This window comes from Phocoena sinus, chromosome 19 (assembly GCF_008692025.1).
Source record: "Phocoena sinus isolate mPhoSin1 chromosome 19, mPhoSin1.pri, whole genome shotgun sequence".
Taxonomy (NCBI): Eukaryota; Metazoa; Chordata; class Mammalia; order Artiodactyla; family Phocoenidae; genus Phocoena; species Phocoena sinus.
Window position 1 is genome coordinate 54,892,672 of NC_045781.1, and position 19,728 is coordinate 54,912,399.

The 19,728-nt window shown below is 51.5% G+C and overlaps 1 protein-coding gene across 2 annotated transcripts in view; it reads left to right on the forward strand.

Annotated features, from left to right (window-relative positions):
• Positions 1–19,728, forward strand: part of WFDC1 (WAP four-disulfide core domain 1) — a 63,081-nt gene that overhangs the window by 34,023 nt on the left and 9,330 nt on the right. For both annotated transcript variants that reach the window (XM_032614743.1, XM_032614744.1), the window contains exons 3-4: positions 1,571–1,761; positions 15,870–16,053. In XM_032614743.1, the coding sequence (XP_032470634.1) occupies positions 1,571–1,761; positions 15,870–16,053 (375 nt within the window). The remainder of the gene's footprint in view (positions 1–1,570; positions 1,762–15,869; positions 16,054–19,728) is intronic.

Consider the following 19,728-nt stretch of genomic DNA (forward strand, 5'->3'; position numbering starts at 1 on the left):
GAGCGCCCAGGCTGGCTGTCAGGCCGGGATCCTGCCTTGTCCTGGTCAAAGGAAAGCGGCTGCTTTCCTGGGTAGATTTGTACCATGTTTATTTCTCGACTCAGAGCCTTTTCTCCTTCCACGTGAAACCCGGAGGGCAGCCGTGTTCCCAGAATAGTCACCCCCTGTCTTGAAGACTTGGGAAGATCATTTTTATAAGTTAATGTTTACAAGAAATTAACTGATGGCACACAGCTCGGTGCCTTGGGTCCCTGTGGTCTGAATACAGCTGAGGAACTGATACCTCAATTGAAGAACATTTATTGAGCACCTGCTGTGGCCAAGCCCTGTGCCATGTCCTGAGGAAAGCGCCTGGGAGGTCAGTCATGAATGGGGGCTTTGGGAAACATGCCTGACTTTTGTGACCATCTCTTAGTCCGTAGACCAGGGATACGCCTTTGTGTCGTGATCATGACATTTGTTCTGTGCAGTGGGCCAGTGCCTACTGAGCGCTGTGCAAGGCACAGGGGTGCAAGCAGTAAGAGAGACGTGGGTACCTGACCTTGAGAGCCTACAACCTGCTCCAGGGTGTAGCAGCTTCCCTCTGCCTCTGTAGTGAATGACCACAAACTCAGTGTCTCAGATGACAGAAGTGCGGAGCCGCAAGCATCCCACAGACACAGAGGCTGAGCTGGGACTCAGCCCAGGGGCTCTGAATCCAGAGCTCGGGTCCCTTCTGCTTCGCTTGGTAGGGTGTCATGGTGATCAGATGGGGCTTGGGTTGAGCCCCAGCTCTGCTACTACTGCCTGACTTCAGGCAAGTATTGTACCTCTGTTTCCCCATCTGTAAAATGGACATCAAAGCAGTGCCTGTCTTGGGGTTGCTGAGACAGGCGATAGAGTATAAAGCTTGTGAAATATGGATCCTTGTATAAAACACACGCAAGCCAACATTTATAGCACACTTATGACGTCTGTGAAGCGCTTTACACACACAATTGCATAGAACTCTCCCAAGAAAGACACGATGTAACTGTCCACACGCCCACATTAGAGCGGAGGTCACCAGGGTTCCAGGACGCTCTTCCCACGGTGACGCGCTCCACTGGCCCCCGTTCGGCAACAAGTCTTCCAAAGAAGCTTTTGTGGGCAGAAGAGTTTGTCAGACCAGCTCAAAACTTGGACAAAGTAGCAGCCGGAAGCCCCCCACCCATTCCCTGCGTGCCCACCCCCGCCCCCTAGAGCCAGCACACCTCCTGGGGAGGGGACCGCCCAGCCTGCAAGGAAGTACTCCTTATCCCAGTGTGACAGGGCCGCTCCCGGCCACGTCTCCGAGCAGCGTGATACCCCCGCCTGCTGCCGCCGCCGCTGCCTTCTGAGCTGCCTGGGCTGCAGACGTCTGTCTGGCTTGGAGTCTCCGGGCCAGATGCAATAGGGCAAGCTAAAAATAACCCGGTGGGCGGCCCCCATCGGGAGTGCGGGTCGGGGTGGGGGGGCCTGGGCTGGGCGCGGACACATGATCCCCGGGACCCGGCCGAGTGGAGCTGAGACCGTCCGGCAGACCGTGCACGCTTCTGCTCCACACTTCCAGGACCGCCCCGGCCAGAGGGCCCCTCTCCTCTGACCGTCTGGGAGGAAATGCCTTTGACCAGCTGCAGGATGGGCAGCGGCCGGAGGAAGGTCAGCTGGACTCTGTGCTGCCTGCTGCTGCTGCTGGAAGCCAGTTCCGCCGGGAATATCTGGAAACGGGCATTGCACGCGAGGCTGGCGGAGAGGACCCGCGTAAGTGCCCGGGCTGGGCGGGGCTGGGAGGAGATGGGTGATGCCCGCACCGTACGGTGTGCCAGCGCGCCGCCCAGATGCGGACGGCACAGGGCAGGCGTCCTTCTTTCTTTATCTGAGTTGTGCCAAAGTCGGGTGGGGAGCAGAGGGAACTCACAGCCCTCCAAAGATTCCGAGCCTGGGAGGAAAGAAGCCAGGGGCCCCTAAAAATGCGCAGGGGGCCGGTGACGTGCTTTTGCCTACCCACGTTTACTTTCTCCTGACAAAGAGCACCTGATTTTAGAGTCCGAGGACTTAAAACTGAGTGTTTGTCTCAACAGTCAGTAACCAAATGTCAATAGTCGATAGGATGCAGTTATGCTTCCGTGCCATTCCTGACTCATTCAGTAAACATTTAGTGGAAACTGCTCCATGCCGGGCGCTCTGTGCGTTCCTGTAGGTACAACATGGAGACACCAGCTCCCACCCTGCAGGGTGGTCGAGTGGGGGGGGGGGGGCAGTCAGGTGACATGTGACAGCAATACAAAGGGTCGGCTCGCTGTGGTGGGAGGCGAGGAGCACGCGCCCTGCAGCCCTAAGTCTGAATCCAAGCTGCTGCTCACAGGCTGTGTGACTCGAGGAAAGTTGTTGGGCGTCTGTGAGCGCCGGTGATCTCATCTGCAAAAGACAGATTGATGCGTTCCTTTCAGTTCCTTTCATCAAATATGTATGGATCGCCACTGTTTACCTTGGTCACTGTTGCCCTAGGCTGTGGGGATGCAGACTTATATGTCCCCAAAGGAAAATGTATACAAGCACAGCTGATCTCATTGTGCTTTGCAGAAACTGCGTTTTTACAGATTGCAGGTCTGTGGCAACCCGGCCTTGAGCAAGTCTCTCGGCGCCTTTTGTCCAACAGTGTTTGCTCATTTCTTGTCCCTGTGTCACATTTTGGTAAATCTCCCACTACCTCCAACTTTTTCATTTTTACTCTATTTGTTATGTTGATCTGTGGTCAGTGATCTTTGACGTGACTATTGCGAAAAGGTCACGACTCACGGAAGCCTCAGAGGATGGTGAGCATTTCTCAGCAACAGGCTCTTTCTTAATTAAGGTGTGTACATTGAGTTTTTTAGACATAATGCTATTGCACACTTAATATGCTACGGTGTAATGTGAACCTAACTTTTAGATGCACTGGGAAACCAAAATATTCTTGTGACTCGCTTTCTTGCAGTGGTCTGGAACCCAAACCACAGTATCTCCAAGGCGTGCCGGTAGTGTATTTGGTGACAAGTGTTGAGAAGGGAAATAAAGCAGGAAGGGGACTAGGAGAGAGTGGAGGTGGGAAGGGTGTCACTTTAGATCCCCCACCCCAAAAGGGAGCACAGAGGCATAGAAGGTTCAGGAAGACGATACCAGCACCCTCAGCATATGGGTGTGTAAATGACTCCATATCTGTCAAACACAGGGCATAGCGAGTGGTCCTTGCGTCTCGGTGACTTTTACTCAAATATTAGGAAATTGGTTGGTGTTTGCTTCCCCAGGTGGAATGGAGGTTCCTCACAGTAGGGCCTGATTCTGTCTCCGTCAGTGCAGTGTTCCTGGTGCCTGCCATGAAGTAGGCGCCCCATACATTCTTGTGGGTAAATTATGGGCAAGTGCAATGGAAGCACAGAAGAGTGTGTGCAGCTCTGCCCCAAGAGAGTCAGGGAGGGTTTTCCAGGATCAGGGACATTCAACCCAGGGCTTTGAAGGATGAATAGGAGTTTTCCAGGCAGAGAAGAGGGAGAAGGGAATGTTTAATGACGCCAGGCACCATGTGAAATGAAACTGTATTGAGGCTAATCTCAGCCTCCAGGGCTCACACTATAGGTCAAGCAGGAGGCCACATGGGTGTAGAAAAGCATAGTAGCAAGTGAAATGGTGAGAGGTATTTGGAGGGAGAAGAGAGACCCTTGTCAGGTGGGACTCCCCCATGCTTTTCGCTGTTCCAACAGGACGATTTAGGCCTCAAAGCATCCAGCACTTTGGTTCTAGGACCACAGAGAGATTTCCAATACATCATCTGGCCTTATCTCCACCTTGTCCTGGAGCGTCACAGGGGCTGATGCCGTGACATCTCACTAGGAGGAACGAGGAGGCTAGGAGGTTGGGGACGATATGCACTGGGGGTCAGGGGGAGTCTCTTTAAAAACACAGGCCTGGGTGGGCTTCAGGAACCAAATTACTTCTAGCCACCGTTTGTCAGAATGCAAGCACTTTGAGTTTGTACTCACTGGACTGGAACTCTTCCCTGCTATCAACAGACATCAGCTTCCCTCTCCAGTGCCCAGACATGGGAGAGGTTTGTGCCCAGATTGTGCCTCACAGAGAGCCCCTGGGAAAAGACAGGCTGTCGACGGGTGGCTCAGAGGATAAGGAGGTTGGGCAGGGCGCCAGGCCTAGGAATCTTTCAGTGACATCTCTAATGAGCTGTGCAGCCTCAGGCTGCTTGCTGCCCCTCTCTGGGCCTCAGGTCATTACCTGGGAAATGAAAACGAAGGACCAGGTGACCTCCAGGGCCCTTTCAGTTCTGATTCCAACATCCATGCAAATGTCCAACAGGGAATCTAGGAGTAATAGGAAGCAGCTCCGCATATTCAGGGGCAGGACTTCTTATGTGGCCCCCATTGCCCACCCCAAGCTGGGTCAGCTCTTCAGCCTTGGCCCTGGACCCCATGGGGCAGGTCAGGGCGAGGAGAGGCCGGGTGTTCAGGATTATGCTGAAGCCAGCTCATACCCGCTCCAGAGAGTTAAACAGCCCTTATTAAAAATGAAGTCATATAAACTTATATAATTTACATGAAAAAGGAAGGAAGGAAATCCTCCTTATCAGAAACATATCACTTCCTAATTATTTTGGTTGCATTCTTACCATTCTCCCTGCTCTCGAGGTCATTCATGTCTGTGGCATCTGCCTGGTAGAAACACCATCTCTCGAGGAGCTCTTACACGTCTCTTCCCAACTCCTCATTCAGTGGCCTCGCACTGGTAGCTTGAAATCAGCCACGGTGAGAGTATTTACACCATGGAAATTGGCAAAGGCTGCACATGGAGAACTGGGTGTTAAATCCGGACCCGCACGTGGCTGCCTGCATCTTGGCTCCTCCCCTTCTCAAAGCCCCGCCCCTTGACAGAGTGGGCAGAGGGGGCTGAGGGGGTCCAGGGCACTTCCTGGATGCTGTGTGCATTTTCCTGCCCAAGAGACAGTGCCTGAAAGGAAAACACGGGAGGCCCTGTAGGGAGGCTTGTAAGGAGAAGAAGGCTTGTCCTCCGTGAGCCTCCGCTTCCTTGTCTGCAGCATGGGAGACGGCAGTGCTACTTTGCAATCCAGTGGAAAGACCCCGAGAGCCTTCAGCTTGGTGCCTGACCAGGGAACACCTCTCTCTGTGTACTAATAAAAACAAAATACAGATATTTACGAGGCTAGATAAGACGGAAAGGAATAGGCTAGGAAGAGGGATGTTTGTCAGTAGCCCAAGAGGCTTTCTGGGGAGCTCAGGGTCAGTTCTGTGGAGCTGGTGTTTTGGGACTTGCTTTCCTGCCATTTGGTGAAAGTTATCAGAACAGTTCTTTGCTGAGTGTTCCTATGTGTCAGGCCAGGTTGTCTCAGGATCCTCTGAACAAACCTACCAGGTGGGACTTACTGTAGCCGCCATGTCGGCTTGGGGACCGGGTAGCCCCATGGTCCCCATGTGTCACTGTGGCTATGTGTCTGTTTTGTACCCTAAGCTCCCATTCGGGGCAGCTGGAAATGGCTAGGCAGTTTGCACCCTGCCCAAAGGTGCCTGCCCAGCGGAGGGGCAGCGTGGGGCTACAGCAGCCCAGAGCGAGGATGTAATGCATCCTGCCGGACGAGGCACCCCTTTGCAGTTGGCCTGCCCACAGCAGCATCTTCTGGTGACGAGCACAGAGGCCCATGCAAGGCGTGTTCCCCAGTCTCCCCAGGCTGGTCCTCCTTTCCCTTGTTACTTCTGTGAGCTCGAGAGCTGTCTGGCACATCTTTTATTTTTTGCTAAGTTAGCAAGAGTGAGAGAGGCAGGTGGCCTGGAGCTGTGGGTACCTCCCCTCCGCTCTCATCATTCCCTGAGTCCTGAATCTTCACCTTAATCCTGGAAGCTCTGTCCTCGGAACACGCTCAGCCGGCACACAGGACGGGCCAAGGTGCTTGGGTCCATACCGTGGGAGCAAACGGAGCTGAAGGACCACGGCCTGGCTTGCTCAGCCCAGGCTGGGACGCCTCTGAAGAGTGATCTGGACAGTTTCTCAGAGGTTGCCCTTGGGTTTGAGCTCCAGGTGCCCAGGGCAGTCACCTGGGCATTGACGGTCCCCAGATGGCCCCCCCTTCCCTGCCTCACGTGCCCCCTCCCCTGCTAGAGCTGCCTGGGACCCTCTCGCAAATATACCACCTGCACTAAAATCCTAGTCTCAGGGTTTAATTTTGTCTCCCCTATCCCCAAAAATATCTGTTCAAGTCCTAAGCCCTGGTGCCTGTGAATGTGACTTTATTTGGAAATAGGGTCATTGTAGTATAATTAATTAAGATGAGGACATATTGAAATTAGGAAGGCCCTTAGTCTGATGTGGCTGGTGAAGAAGACAAGAGAGACAGAGACACACAGGGAGAAGGCCGTGTGGAGACAGAGACAGAGATTAGAGCGATGCATCTCAAGTCACGGAACTCCAAGGGTTGCCAGGAGAGAAACAGGCAACAGATTCTCCCTCACGGCCTCAGAAGGAACCAACCCTGCCGACACCTTGATTTTGAATGTCTGGCCTCCAGAGCCGTGAGAGAACACAGCTCCATTGTTTTAAGGCCCCCAGTCTGTGGTGTTTGTTACAGCAACCCTAGCACGCTCATACGGTCAGCCTCTGGGAACCAACATAGTCAGTTCTGTTGCTTGCAACCAGCAACCCCAATGGTAGACGCTTCCCAGATGAGGGAATTCCGGCCAGAGCAGAGAGTGACCCACCCCACACCATTCTGGCCGCGCACTGGTGAAGCTATCACTGTGCCCTCAGAGTCCTAGAGGCTTTCCTTGCTCCTTGAAAGACGTGAGATTGATTGCACCCCCGCAGGACCCCATCATCAGCACCACTAGGACACATCCATCTGGAGGGGAGGGGCTGCTCAGTGGGCCCTGGAGTGTTCATGGTCAAGACCCCGCAAGTCCCCCCGGGGGCTGGAGAGAGGGGACGTGACATACCAGGGCGAAGTGCCCCACTGTAGGCTCGGCCCTCCCTGAACGCCTAACGCAGTGCCTGACGCGCCACAGACTCTCAGAAACATTTGAAGAACTAGGGGGAGGAGCTGGATGGATGGGCGGGTAGATGGAAGGGAGGAAAAACAAGTGAATAATAGTGTGACCTCGGGGGTGACTTCCTCCTCTCTGAATCTGGCTTCTGTACCTGAGGTTTCAGTCCTGAAACTGATTCCAGGTGGAAACGAGCAAGGGGAAAAGTATCTAAGAACCATGTGGTTATAACCTGGGACCCTGTGTGCAAGGAGGCAGGAAAGCAGAGGGAAACTTACCTGTCATAGTGGCGCTAGTCACGGTAACCAAAGTGGAAACAGCCCAGATGTCCATAAGCTCAGGATAGATCAACACAACGGGGTCCATCAACACAACGGGGTCCATCCACACAATGGAATATTACTCAGCCATAAAAAGGCATGAAGTACTGAGACACGCTCCAGCATGGATGAGCCCTGGAAACGTTATGCTCAGTGAAAGATGCCAGTCAGAAAAGGCTACATAGACTGTGATCTATCTGTATGAGATGTCCAGAAAAGGCACATTCATAGGGACAGAAAGTAGATTAGACGTTGCCACGGGCTGAGGGCGTGAGGATGAAGGAGGGACTGCTTAATGAGAATAGAAGTTTTCCAGAAACCAACACAACATTGTAAATCAACTATACTTCAGTTAGAAAGAAAAAAGAATTTGTTTGGGGTGATGTAAATATTCTAGAAATAGATGAGAGGCAGGTGTTGGACAATATTGTGGATTTAATCAGTGCCATAGAACTGTACACTTAAAAATGGTGAAAATGGCAAATTTTATGTTATATTGAGTTGGCCAAAAAGTTCATTTGGTTAGTGAATATATTGTTCAATAAAATTCTTGGTGAAAACAAAAAATGTGTCTTTTATTTTTGCTTAAAACCAAACAGACTTTTTGGCCAACCCAATGTATTTTACCACGGCAAGATTTTTAAAAAGCAGTGGGAACCTAAGGTACATCTTAGGGATTCTGTGAGGGGCTCCTGGTCAGGCTTGTCTTAGCTTCATGGTCCCCTCCTCAGAGGCCCGTTCCCTGATCCCCTATTTAGGCCTCTTTTAAAAGTTTTCTTAACTTCTCGACTTCTTCATAACATTTACCTCCCTTATTATTATCTGCATGATTTTTTTTAAATTCTGGCTTTGTTTCATCTTTCATTACCTGCCTTCACAGATAAACAAAAAGAAAGCAATTCGTTTCCTTTCTGTGTGGTGTTGGGTTGGTGTTTGTCACATGTCCTGGAGCTGAGCCACGCGTGAAGGCAGGGCCAGTGTCTTCTGGTTTAGGTCAGCCCTCCTCACATGCAGCCAGTGCCTGGCACGTGGTAGGCCTGGGAACTATGAATTTACCGTGAAATGAATGACTAAATTACATTAAAACCCTCTAGAGCGGAAGAGCAGGGATGGAAAGTTCTAGAAGACTCTCAGGTGCACAGCAGGGCTCAGTGGACACCAGCTGGAGGAGTTGGCCAAGTGTGCACTCTTGCCCTCGACATGCACTGAGATGGCTTGTCCTGGCGTGAGATCCTGGGTTTTTTTTTTTTTTTTTTTTTTTTTTTTTGAGATCCTGGGTTTTTGAGTACCTCTCCGGGGAAGTCCCGTTAGCCATGCACCAAACTCTGCTCCCGGAGCCCAGCGTGTCCTGGAGGTCTCAGGGCATCAGGAAATGGCATTCACTGCACACGAAACTCTAAGCCCTCTGTTCCAGGGAGAGACATATTTTTAGATCTTTGACATCCGAATTCCAGAGGAAGAGCAAGTAAAGCTTAGAAGAAAATTGGCTTTCTTCCTGCCCCAAGCAAACCGGTCCTGGGGTGCATATTTATTGGTCAGGCCGTTAACTCTCTGGAACATTCCAAAGAAGGGTAAAGCTCTTGCAGGGGAATGAAGGGGGTGGAAGTGGTTTCAGTTTTTTTCCAGATTATGGAAACAGTGACGTTTACTCTGCACACATTCAGACAATACAGAAAGTCACAAATAAGTAAAAATATTCTAAATTCTCTGAGACACAGGCTCTGTTGACGTTTTGGTATGTGTGAGCGCCTAGACTTTTTCGTGAAGCAGTTATGCTCAGGACACGTTGTTTTCTTAATGGTATTTTGTTCATATTGTTTAAAATTTGTTTATTGAGATGAAATTCACATACTGTACAATTGACCACGTTACAGGGGACAATTCCGTGGGCTTTAGTGCATCGACAGTGTCGTGCAGCCACCACCTCTGTCTGGTTCCAAAATCTTCCCATCACCCCAAAAGGAAAACCCAGACCTATTAAACAGTTGCTCCCCACCCCCCTTCCCATCCTCGCCCCCTGGCAATCACCAGTCTGCTTCCGGTCTCCATAAATTTCCCTACTCTATTATTTATTTATTTATTTTTGGCTGTGTTGGGTCTTCGTTTCTGTGCGAGAGCTTTCTCCAGCTGCGGCGAGCGGGGGCCATTCTTCATCGCGGTGCGCGGGCCTCTCACTATCGCGGCCTCTCGTGTTGCGGAGCACAGGCTCCAGACGCGCAGGCTCAGTCGTTGTGGCTCACGGGCCCAGTCGCTCCGCGGCATGCGGCATCCTCCCAGACCAGGGCTCGAACCCGTGTCCCCTGCACCGGCAGGCGGACTCTCAACCACTGCGCCACCAGGGAAGCCCAAATTTCCCTATTCTGGACGTTTCATATAAACGTGATCATACAATACGTGGAATTTGTGTCTGGTGTATTATTCATATTGTTTTGTACCGTGCATTTTTCATTGAACGATATATGCTGAATATGTTAATATGATAGATCCATGTCTTTTTTTTTTTTTTTTTTTTTGCGGTACGCGGGCCTCCCACTGCTGCGGCCCCTCCCGCCGCGGAGCAACAGGCTCCAGACGCGCAGGCCGCTCCGCGGCATGTGGGATCCTCCCGGACCGGGGCACGAACCCGCGTCGCCCGGCAGACGGACCGGCAGACGTCCGTCGGCAGACGGACCCCCAACCACTGCGCCACCAGGGAAGCCCCCGTGTCCTCTTTTCAAAGACTTCTATGGTGTTCCAAGGTGTGGAGCTGCAGTTATTTGTTTATCCAGCCTCCTTTGGTTGGACCTCCAGGCACTTGTTTCAGCGGACCCTGCATTTGGACTAGTGGAATTGGGCTTCCCACTGGGCAGCCCAGAATTGGCATTTCCCTACCTGCTTCCTGAAGATATCAGAAGAATGGCTTTGCAAATCTATAGAGGCCACCGAAAAATCCCCCCAGGGTATGAAAAAACAAATAGCCACCAGGTCGAAACCTTAAGGGAACCATCTTTATCCAAGTAAGGCATACAGCGCTGGGACATTCTTGTCCGAGCTGTACCGTAAATGTATGTTCACAGCTACTTTGAAGCAGACTTGCCGTACCATCCTTTTGCAGGGATGAAAATGAAAGATGGAGATCATGGGTTGTCTGGGATGTTCATGAAGGACGTTGTCAGTCAGGGGTGAGCTGGGATTTGACATGCTGTTGTGTTATTTTCAGCTGAGTGGCAGCGGAGGGCTGGGGCTGGCTGGGGCTGCAGAGAGCAGGGGCCAGGACGAGTTCTTTCCAGAATGTATCCCTTGGGGAGGCAGTTACATGACTACATCCAGAGCTGGGGCTGGTCCAGAGGCGAGCAGGAGGCAGGGGCGTGTGAGAGAGGGGGACCCCGAGCCGACAAAACGGGAAGAATCTCACAGGCGAGACTGAGAAGCAGCTCCCCAGATCCAGGCTCCTGGGACAGGAAGTTGCCAGAGTCAGACAGACCCAGGTTTGAATCCTGCCTCTGCTGTTGGCCAGCTGTGTGACCTGGGGCAAGTGCCTTTAATATTTCTGTGTGTTTCCTCATCAGTAAAGTGGGTTAATAATAGCAGTGAGGGTTATGCTGAGAATTCCGTGAAATTCAGTATGTGAGGACCTAGCACAGCGTTGGCGCGCAGTGGGAGCTTAATAAATGCACGCAGTGGGAGCTTAATAAATGAATCAGCCTGCCCAAGTTCCGACCCTGACGCTTCCCCATATGGTGAGTAAGCGCCTCAGTTTCCTCACCTGTACAATGGGGTCAGCAGGTGTAACTACAGGGGAGCGATGGATGCTACCTCAGGGGACCCTCAGGGAGCAGTGCTGGGACGGCTGCTTCCTCTTAGGAACTCTGCCAGTTGTTTGCACCCATCCCCCCCACCGCCCCCCCTCCCTCCCTAGAAATGATGGCACTACTGCGGGAGGGTTTCTTGCTTGCGCACCTTTAGACCCCAGTTAGATCCTGAACTCCTCGGGGACAGGGACCGGGTCATAGGTTTCTTTTGCATCCGCCTCAGCATCACAACTAAAGCATCATCAGTGTGTGAGTGAATCGAGGGCGGGAAGGAGGGAGGAAGCAGGAAAGACCAAAAATAAAAGTAATGATAAAACCAAGCGATCAGCATCGCTGAGCAGAGCACCCACAGATGTGATCTCATCTGCTCCCTCCACAAATCCCTGCAGCGGGCACGCACTTCTGGGCCCATTTTGCAGGTGAGGAAGACGGAGGCTCAGAGAGGTCATTTTCCTGTATGATGGCACAGCTACAGGGGTCCAAGCCAGACTCATCTAATTCCCGCACCTGAGCTCAAATCCCTGACTGTTGAGGAAGTCATGGCCTCAGCGCCGTCCGTCTTGGTACACTTGAAGGTGGGATGTAACCCCGAAGTTCTTGCCCCCAGAGGAAGAGGATGCATTAGCTGGGCAAGGAGAGGGAAGAGTTCTGATTGCAAAGGACAGTGTACAGAAGGCTCCAAGGCGAGGAGGAGTTTGGGGTCCTAGCAAACCTTCCAACACTGACCCCGGACTTATATTCTGGATGCATTATTTTGGCTTCAGGAGGGAGGAGTGTAATATGACCCTTCTCCGCCGGTGGCCTTGGGCAAACCTTTAATTCTCTGAGCCTCGGGGGCCTCATCTTTAGAGTGTGGATGAAATAGGACCTGCCTCTCCTGGACTCACGTGACCAAAGGCGTGTACAGATGCTGGGGGAAAGGTACAGCATTAAACAAACACGAAGGGACAGCTCCACATCAGTGCAGGCCACCTGGCCTGCAGAGCCACCTTCACAGGGACATTGTGCAGGTTGTTAAATGCCTAGAAGGATGAGGATGCCTGGCACGTGGTGGACCGCCAGTAAGAGATGCCTGTCACTGTCACGCCTCCATCATTCTCATCATCACAGCTTTCAATCAACCACAACAAAAATGAACTGAACACCTGCTCTACACCAGGCACGGTCATAGGTGCTGGGGACACAGGTGGGAAGAAGACCGAGTCCCTAGGAGGACACGTTGTAGGGGGGAGAAAAAACAATAAACCGAACAGTGAATCAATACACGGTCCTCCCAAGGGTGGTCAGAGGTTTGGAGCTATGTAAGGCAGGCAGAGGGGAATGGGGAGCGCCAGCTACGGCGCATGTGAGCAGAGACCTGGACCAAGTGAGGGCTGGAACCAGCCGGGCATCTCAGGAGGGAGACACGGCCCATAAAGGCCCAGAGGTGGGACCTCAGACAGGCCAGGGCGCTGGCCAGGAATGAGCAAGGGGAGAGCGGTGGGACGACAGGAGGGAGGCCAGAGAAGTGGAGGGGCAGGGGCATGGGGCCAGCTGGGGTCTGACCTTTAGCCCAAGGACTTTGGCCTTTAACCTTTAACCCCCGTGGGCTGGGAAGGTGATCTATTTATTTCGTTTATAAAAGTCCGTTCTTTCTCAGAACACCAGGAAACATCCTCTGTTTAGGACCCTCTGTGAGCATCACCTTGCATGACATGAAATATTTTTCAAAACATTTAATCCTTTAATCTGGGCCCCTCCGTGAAATCGGTTCTTTATCACCCAGGACCATCTGTTGTTCTGGCAGCACCATAAATCACTGGGGCATTTGACTTCTAAGGCGCTTATCTCTTTTGTTTTCTCCAAATTCTGAGAACCGACATTTGAATTTTCCCTGGAGAGCGCCCCTGTTAGGGGCTGCCCTTAGGAAGTCACCCACCTGGGAGGCATTGGAGGTGGGTGGAAAGCGTTGCCCGTCTGATCTCCAGGTTCTGTTAAATTTTATAAATGAGGCTTGATGTGAAAACAGGCTGGGCGGAAAAACCAGCCATCCCTTCCCAGCCACGCACAGACATCCTCCCTCACCCTCCGAAGGAGGCCAGGGCAGCTGTCACCTCCAATTAGGATTCAAATGGCGGGGCCCCAACGTGGGTCCGATGTTGCTAATTCTTAAGAAAATGAACTGAGTTAATGGTGCGGGATTATGTGCCCTGCCTGCATCTTGGAAATTATTCCTGAGGATACGGGAATTTGGGGCACCCAGCCGAGCAGAGGATGGCAAAAAGGCTGAACCAGGAGTTAGAAGATCCAGGAGTTACAAGATTGCCCCTTTATTTTGGCTTCGTTTCCGCCAAATGTTGGCTTTGTATTCATTTTTGCTTTTCACAAATTAAATGATTTATATAAGGGGGAAAAGATGAATTCTCTGGGTACAAACTACTATACAAAAAATAGATAAGCAACAAGGGTCTACTGTAAAGCACAGGGAATTATATTCAATATCTTGGAATAACCTATAATGGAAAATAATCTGAAAAAATATATATGTATAACTGAATCACTTTTTTGCACACCTGAAATTAACACAGTATCGGAAATCAACTCTGCTTCTATTTAAAAAGAAAAAAAAAGAATTCTCTGGCTGAAGCAGGGAGGGCCAGGAGCCCCACCCTCCCCAGACTGCACCCCTCCCGCGCTCCACTCGGTCACGGTTTTCTCCCCACCCCCCACCCCGCCCAGTCTTAGCCCCTGGTGGGGGGGAGGGGTCCCTGTGAGGTAGTTTGAGAACCACTGGTCCTTGTGATTGCACGCATTGGCAGATGCGTCTGGTCGGGACCTGTTCTCTGTGACCCGACGCCCCCTACTGGGCGCTGGGAGCAGCGCGTGGAGTTTGCAGCCACCGCAATGGCTGTGGCGGAAGGACGTTCATACATCCTTGACCTTTGAGGGCATATAGCATTGTGTAGCTTGCCTTTTATTTATTTATTTACTAACATATAAGGTTTTTCCTGTCCTTAATCATTCTTCTTAAGTACTTCTACCTTTTAAGTTTTTTAATTGTTTTCTTTAAATTGATAAAAACTCAATGTGTTCATGGCAATATATATATATATTGGAACCTGTGCAAAAGAGCATGCAATAAGGGAAAAAAAGTGTACAATAAGGAGAACTCTCCCTTGGCTTCAGAACCTAATTCTTCTCTGCAGAGGCAATCTTTGACCAACGGCTGCTGTGTATTCTTGTATATCCTTCCAAAGATGTTCTAGGCCTGTTAAACATAAGCATATTACATGTGTGTGCATATGAATATTTGAAAACATAGGTGAAGAGCAGACAAACGGTTCTATATCTTAATTCTCTTCATGAACCACCATCTCTTGGGGATCTCTCATCAGCAGGTTTAGTGGCTGCGTGCTACTCCAGTCTGCAGACGTGCATTATTTACTTGGACAGTACAAGGTGCAGGATTTTGCAATGCATATATGTTGGGGGAGATCGGGGGAGCAGTGGGTAAAGCATTTTAGATGGGTGGAGCGGTTCAGGCATAAGCCGGAGGCGGGGCAAGCCGGGGTGGTTTTTCCCCCAAAGAACCTACTCTGTATCTAACTCTGTGCGTGTGTGTGCGCACACCTGTGTCGGGATGTGTAAGACCTGCCCTCCATACACCCCACCTCCATACCCAGAAGCAGAGCAGTGTTCCCGGCACAGATGGGGTCTGGTGTGACTTGAACTCTCCCAACCCCACCTCTGAAATGCTTATTTTATTGGTAATGCACTTCCTATATGTTAAATAGGATATCTTTTTTGTTTTTTTGCGGTACGTGGGCCTCTCACTGTTGTGGCCTCTCCCGTTGCGGAGCACAGGCTCCGGACGCGCAGGCTCAGCGGCCATGGCTCACGGGCCCAGCCGCTCTGCGGCACGCGGGATCCTCCCGGACCGGGGCACGAACCCGTGTCCCCTGCATCGGCAGGCGGACTCTCAACCACTGCGCCACCAGGGAAGCCCAGGATATCATATTTTTAACTCTTTCTGGAAACGTAGTACCAGAAAGTGTGAAAATCCTGAGTTCAGCTCCATGAATCCCCACAAAACGAACACACCATGGAACCAGCGCCCAGATCAGGAAGCAGAACGGGGCCGGCCCCCAGGGACCCAGACCCACTTCAGGTCACCACCCACCAGGGCACCACGCTCCTGTTCTCACACCAGACATCAGCTTTGCCTGTTTTTGAACGAAAACTGTAGATGGATTCATACTATATGTTCTCTTGTGAGCTGACTTCTTTTTTTTTCTCAGTGTTATGCCTGTGACGTTTATCCAAGCCGTTTGCTAGGTGAATTTATTCATTTTGTGTGTGATCTGTAAATTCTCAAAGCTCTATATAAACACATGAATTATAAGAAGTATATAAATATGTATCTATTGTGTTTGTATACATATATATACCGTATTTTATATGTAAATACATACATATATGTACATACATATAAACATCAGGATAGACGCTTAACATACAACTCTTATCCAGATTCATTTCTCCTTTTTGCTGCTGATGGGCTTACAGTCATTTCCGTTTGGGGCTATTACAAAGAGAAACAGCAGCCTTTCATCCTCAGAGCAACCCGCTGAGGCTGGTTCTGCTGTGATCACGCGAGGACGAAGGCGGCTCAGAGAGGCCCAGCGACTCGCCCGCGGCGCACAGCAACCGCCCCGTCCCGCTGACGCCCCCTCTTCCCGCAGGCCGAGGAGCCTGGCGGCCCCCGACAGCCCCGAGCCGACCGCTGCCCGCCGCCCCCGCGCTCGCTGCCCCCCGGCGCCTGCCAAGCGGCGCGCTGCCAGGCTGACTCTGAGTGCCCGCGGCACCGGCGCTGCTGCTACAACGGCTGCGCCTACGCCTGCCTGGAGGCCGTGCCGCCCCCGCCAGGTAGGTGCTCCAGGCCAGGGGAGACGGGGTGGGGGGGGCGCTGCCCGACTGGAGGAACAGCTGGGCTTAAACCTGGACCACCTGGGCGGGCCGCCCTGTGAGATGGGAACATAGCGCTCCTGGAGCAAGCATCCAGCTGCATGCACTGAGCGCCTGCTGTATGCGGGGCTCGCCACTGCCGGCAGAGAACTGCAGTCCAGGGGCCGCCCGTTAAAAGGAAAATACCCCTCTTATGAAGATGGGGGAGATTTCTCATAAAAAATCCAGATTTCCAGCTTTTCTTTAAAAAAAATTTTTTTTTTAATTTTATTTTTGGCTGCGTTGGGTCTTCCGTGCTGCGCGCGGGCTTTCTCTAGTTGCGGAAAGCGGGGGCTACTCTTCCTTGCTGTGCGCGGGCTTCTCACTGCGGTGGCTTCTCTTGTTGTGGAGCACGGGCTCTAGGCGTGTGGGCTTAGTTGCTCCGCCTCCTGTGCGATCTTCCCGGACCCGGGGTCGAACCTGTGTGCCCTGCATTGGCAGGCGGATTCTTAAGCACTGCGCCACCACGGAAGTCCTCCAGCTTTTCTTAAAAATACTGGACCGCATTCCCTGGGCCACCATCTGCTGGAGCCTCAGGTGCCCCTAGATGGCAGCGGGGGCGGCCTCCAGGTTTCCAGGGACCCCATAAGGCCCACTTCACTCATGACGCCTGGCCCTGGGGGTATTTGAGATGGAGATCTGACACCTTAGCGATCCAGGTGGGCATGCAGACTCCTGGGTTCAATCAAATCCACTGGCTAGCTGGTCACCAACTTAAACCCGCACTTGTAAAGCAGGGCTGAAAGGAGAAAGGGCAGCTCCCGCGGAGTGCCGCATCCGGAAGTGCTCAGCCCCGCCTCCGGCTAGGAGCAGAGACTCTGTAGGATGTTTGTTATCTGAACGGAGAATCTCTTTGGGAGACACAGGCCTCAGGGGTTCATCTGTGGAGCGAAGGAGTTTCAGATCCCTTCTGGAGAGGTTTGGGAGGGGAGGGAAGGGAGCCTGGGGGGAATACAGGGTGGGGCTGATTATGGGCAGCTGAGTGGAGAAAAGGTGCCCTAAAAGTTTCCTCCGCTCCCAGCCTCCAGGGGCTGAGCCTCTGGAGGACAGCAGCCTGTTAGGACTGCACTTTCGGCCAGAGGCTGTGGTCCCCCTGGGCCTTCATTACTACCCCCTCCTCAAGGCCAAGGTAAGAACGAACACACTCAGTTCTCTTTGGGGTGAGGTCACAGCGACGACAAGGGACTCGGCCCCCTTAGTAATGCTCATAATTACAGTCTGTGGTGCCCTTGAGTACTGCCTCGTGGCCACGCTGGCTCCCACAGGGCCTTTTATGAGAAAGACAAAATGGCACCCCTTCCTCTTGGAGGAAGCACGTAAAAGTATGCCCATCTGGTTGGACAAGTCAAAAAGGTGACCCTTCCTTTGGACTGAGACAGGGCATAGGGACTCCTGCCTTACTTGCTGCCTAGAACAGGTGCTTCTGAGCAGTGCACAAACCGTACAACTGTCTGTGACATTCCAAATAGCCTTTCCTTACACCATCTCATTTAATGCTTACACAGTCCCATGGGGTGGAGAGACCACTCTCAGCCCTGTTTTACAGCTGAAGACACGGGAGCTCAGAGAAGCTGAGTACGTTGCCCAAAGTCACACAGCAGGCAGAGCTGGCATTTCCATTTAGTCTTCTGACTGTGGAGAAGTGTCCACTGCCTTAGGCTCTGAGTGTAGGGATACGGGGCCCCAGGCTCATTTGTGGGATCCCTCACCGCCCAGAACATCCTTCCCCCAGACGCCCACACAGCTCACTTCCTCACCTCCTTCAGATCTCAGGCAGAGGTGGGCACTTTCTCAGGGAAGTTTCCCTCTCTAAATGGTGATCTTTCCTCTGGCCATAGCTAACTGCCTTCTGGCTTAAGCTTTCTTTATAGCCCAATCTAGAATATTGTGTTTCATTTGTTTCCTGACCATTCCCCTGACTTGAAGGTCAGCCCCATGAGGCAGGAGGTTTGGTTTGTTTCATTCACTGCTGTATCCCCACTACCTGAAATAGTCTCTGGACTCATAAAAGGTACTCAGTGAAGAATGGATGAATCAACGAAGGCCTAGCTTTCACTGGCCAACAGGAAGGGCCGACAAAATATTAGTCATAATAAGAATTATGATAATAATATCTAGAACAAGGTTCCTCACCCTTGGCACTCTTGACTTTTGGGCTTGGATAATTCTAGTTGGGGTGGGCAGTGGGGCGCTGACCTGGGCAGTGTAGGATTTTGAGCAGCATCCCTGGCCTCCACCCACTAGGTGGCAGTGGTGCCCCCACCCCACACTGGGACAACCAAATGTATCTCTAGACTTTACTAGATGTTTCCTGGGGGCGGGGGGGGGGGGGGGGGGGGGGGGGGAGCAGAATTGCTCCAGATTGAGAACCACACATTTAACATGACTTGAAATGCACCAGGCCCTGTTATAAGCAGCTTACACACTTCCTTGCAGGCAGCCTGTGGGTTTCCTCCAAAGCAGACCCCGAGATAAGGTCTTGAGTGAGGGGAGTTTATTTAGCAGGTGATTCCAGGAAGTTCTAGTTGGGGAGCAGAGAGGCGAGACCCTGGGCCTCCAAGCCTTTAGGGACTGCATATTGATGGGAGACCTTGGCCAAATTTCAGTATTCCCAAAAGTATAGCAAAATGTGTACATTTCCCTGTACAGGAAAAATTAATACATTTCCTGTTTAGTAAAAAATAACATTGAAAATACATTTTCTAACATTAAGTCCGAGGCAGTGGGGAAAAGGAGGGAAGAACTGGAAGATTGGAAATAGAGGCTCTGGAACCATGTCTCACCCCTCTCGTTTGGAAGTTGTAAACTGCTGGTTCTGCTGTTTCCATTTCCACACTGAGAGCAACCATCTTATAACCATATTGTGCTCCTTTAAAGAAAAAGCTAACTGGTATTGTTACCAATCCCTATCTAGGTACTTTAAAAGGCACTGGACAGCACATCAATGTCTTTATTTTGGAGTCAGACTAAAGCAGGGGTCATAAACGAATGTGATCCCAGACCAGTTTTATTTAATCTCCAAAGTACTTAAAATTTAAAAAAAATTATTTGCCAACATTTAAAACCAAGAGTTTATATTTTTAAAAATATAGACCTAAAGTTTAAAACACACACACAAAAAAACCACCCAGAAGCTCTGGGAACACTGAGAACAGCTGGCCAGAGCTGAGCAGCCGCTGACCCACTGAGGCAGGAACACTCTCCTGTTGGCCGTGATCCTACCCAGCCTACCGTCCTCCTTTATGTTACCTATCTGTCCCCAGAGGCATTTGGGTTTTCAATCCCTGTTTGGGGTTTTGAAGACCTTCCAGTCTACTACGTGGTCACTCTCCTTGTTAAAAATGTGTTGGTTAGAGAACAGGCCATGATGCTGTAACAAAAAGACCCACAAACTCAGGGGCCCAACCTATTAGACATTTACTTCTCCCTCGGTTAAAAGGCCGGAGTCGACAGGTGGTCCATGACAGGCAGGTGGCCCTGCTCCAGTCACCCAGGGACCCAGGTTCCCTCTGTCTCGTTGCTCCACGTGGTGGCTCCCAGTCTGCCGGAAGCTGGAAAGAGAGAGGGAGGGGAGCCGACAGGTAACCATACCAGTGA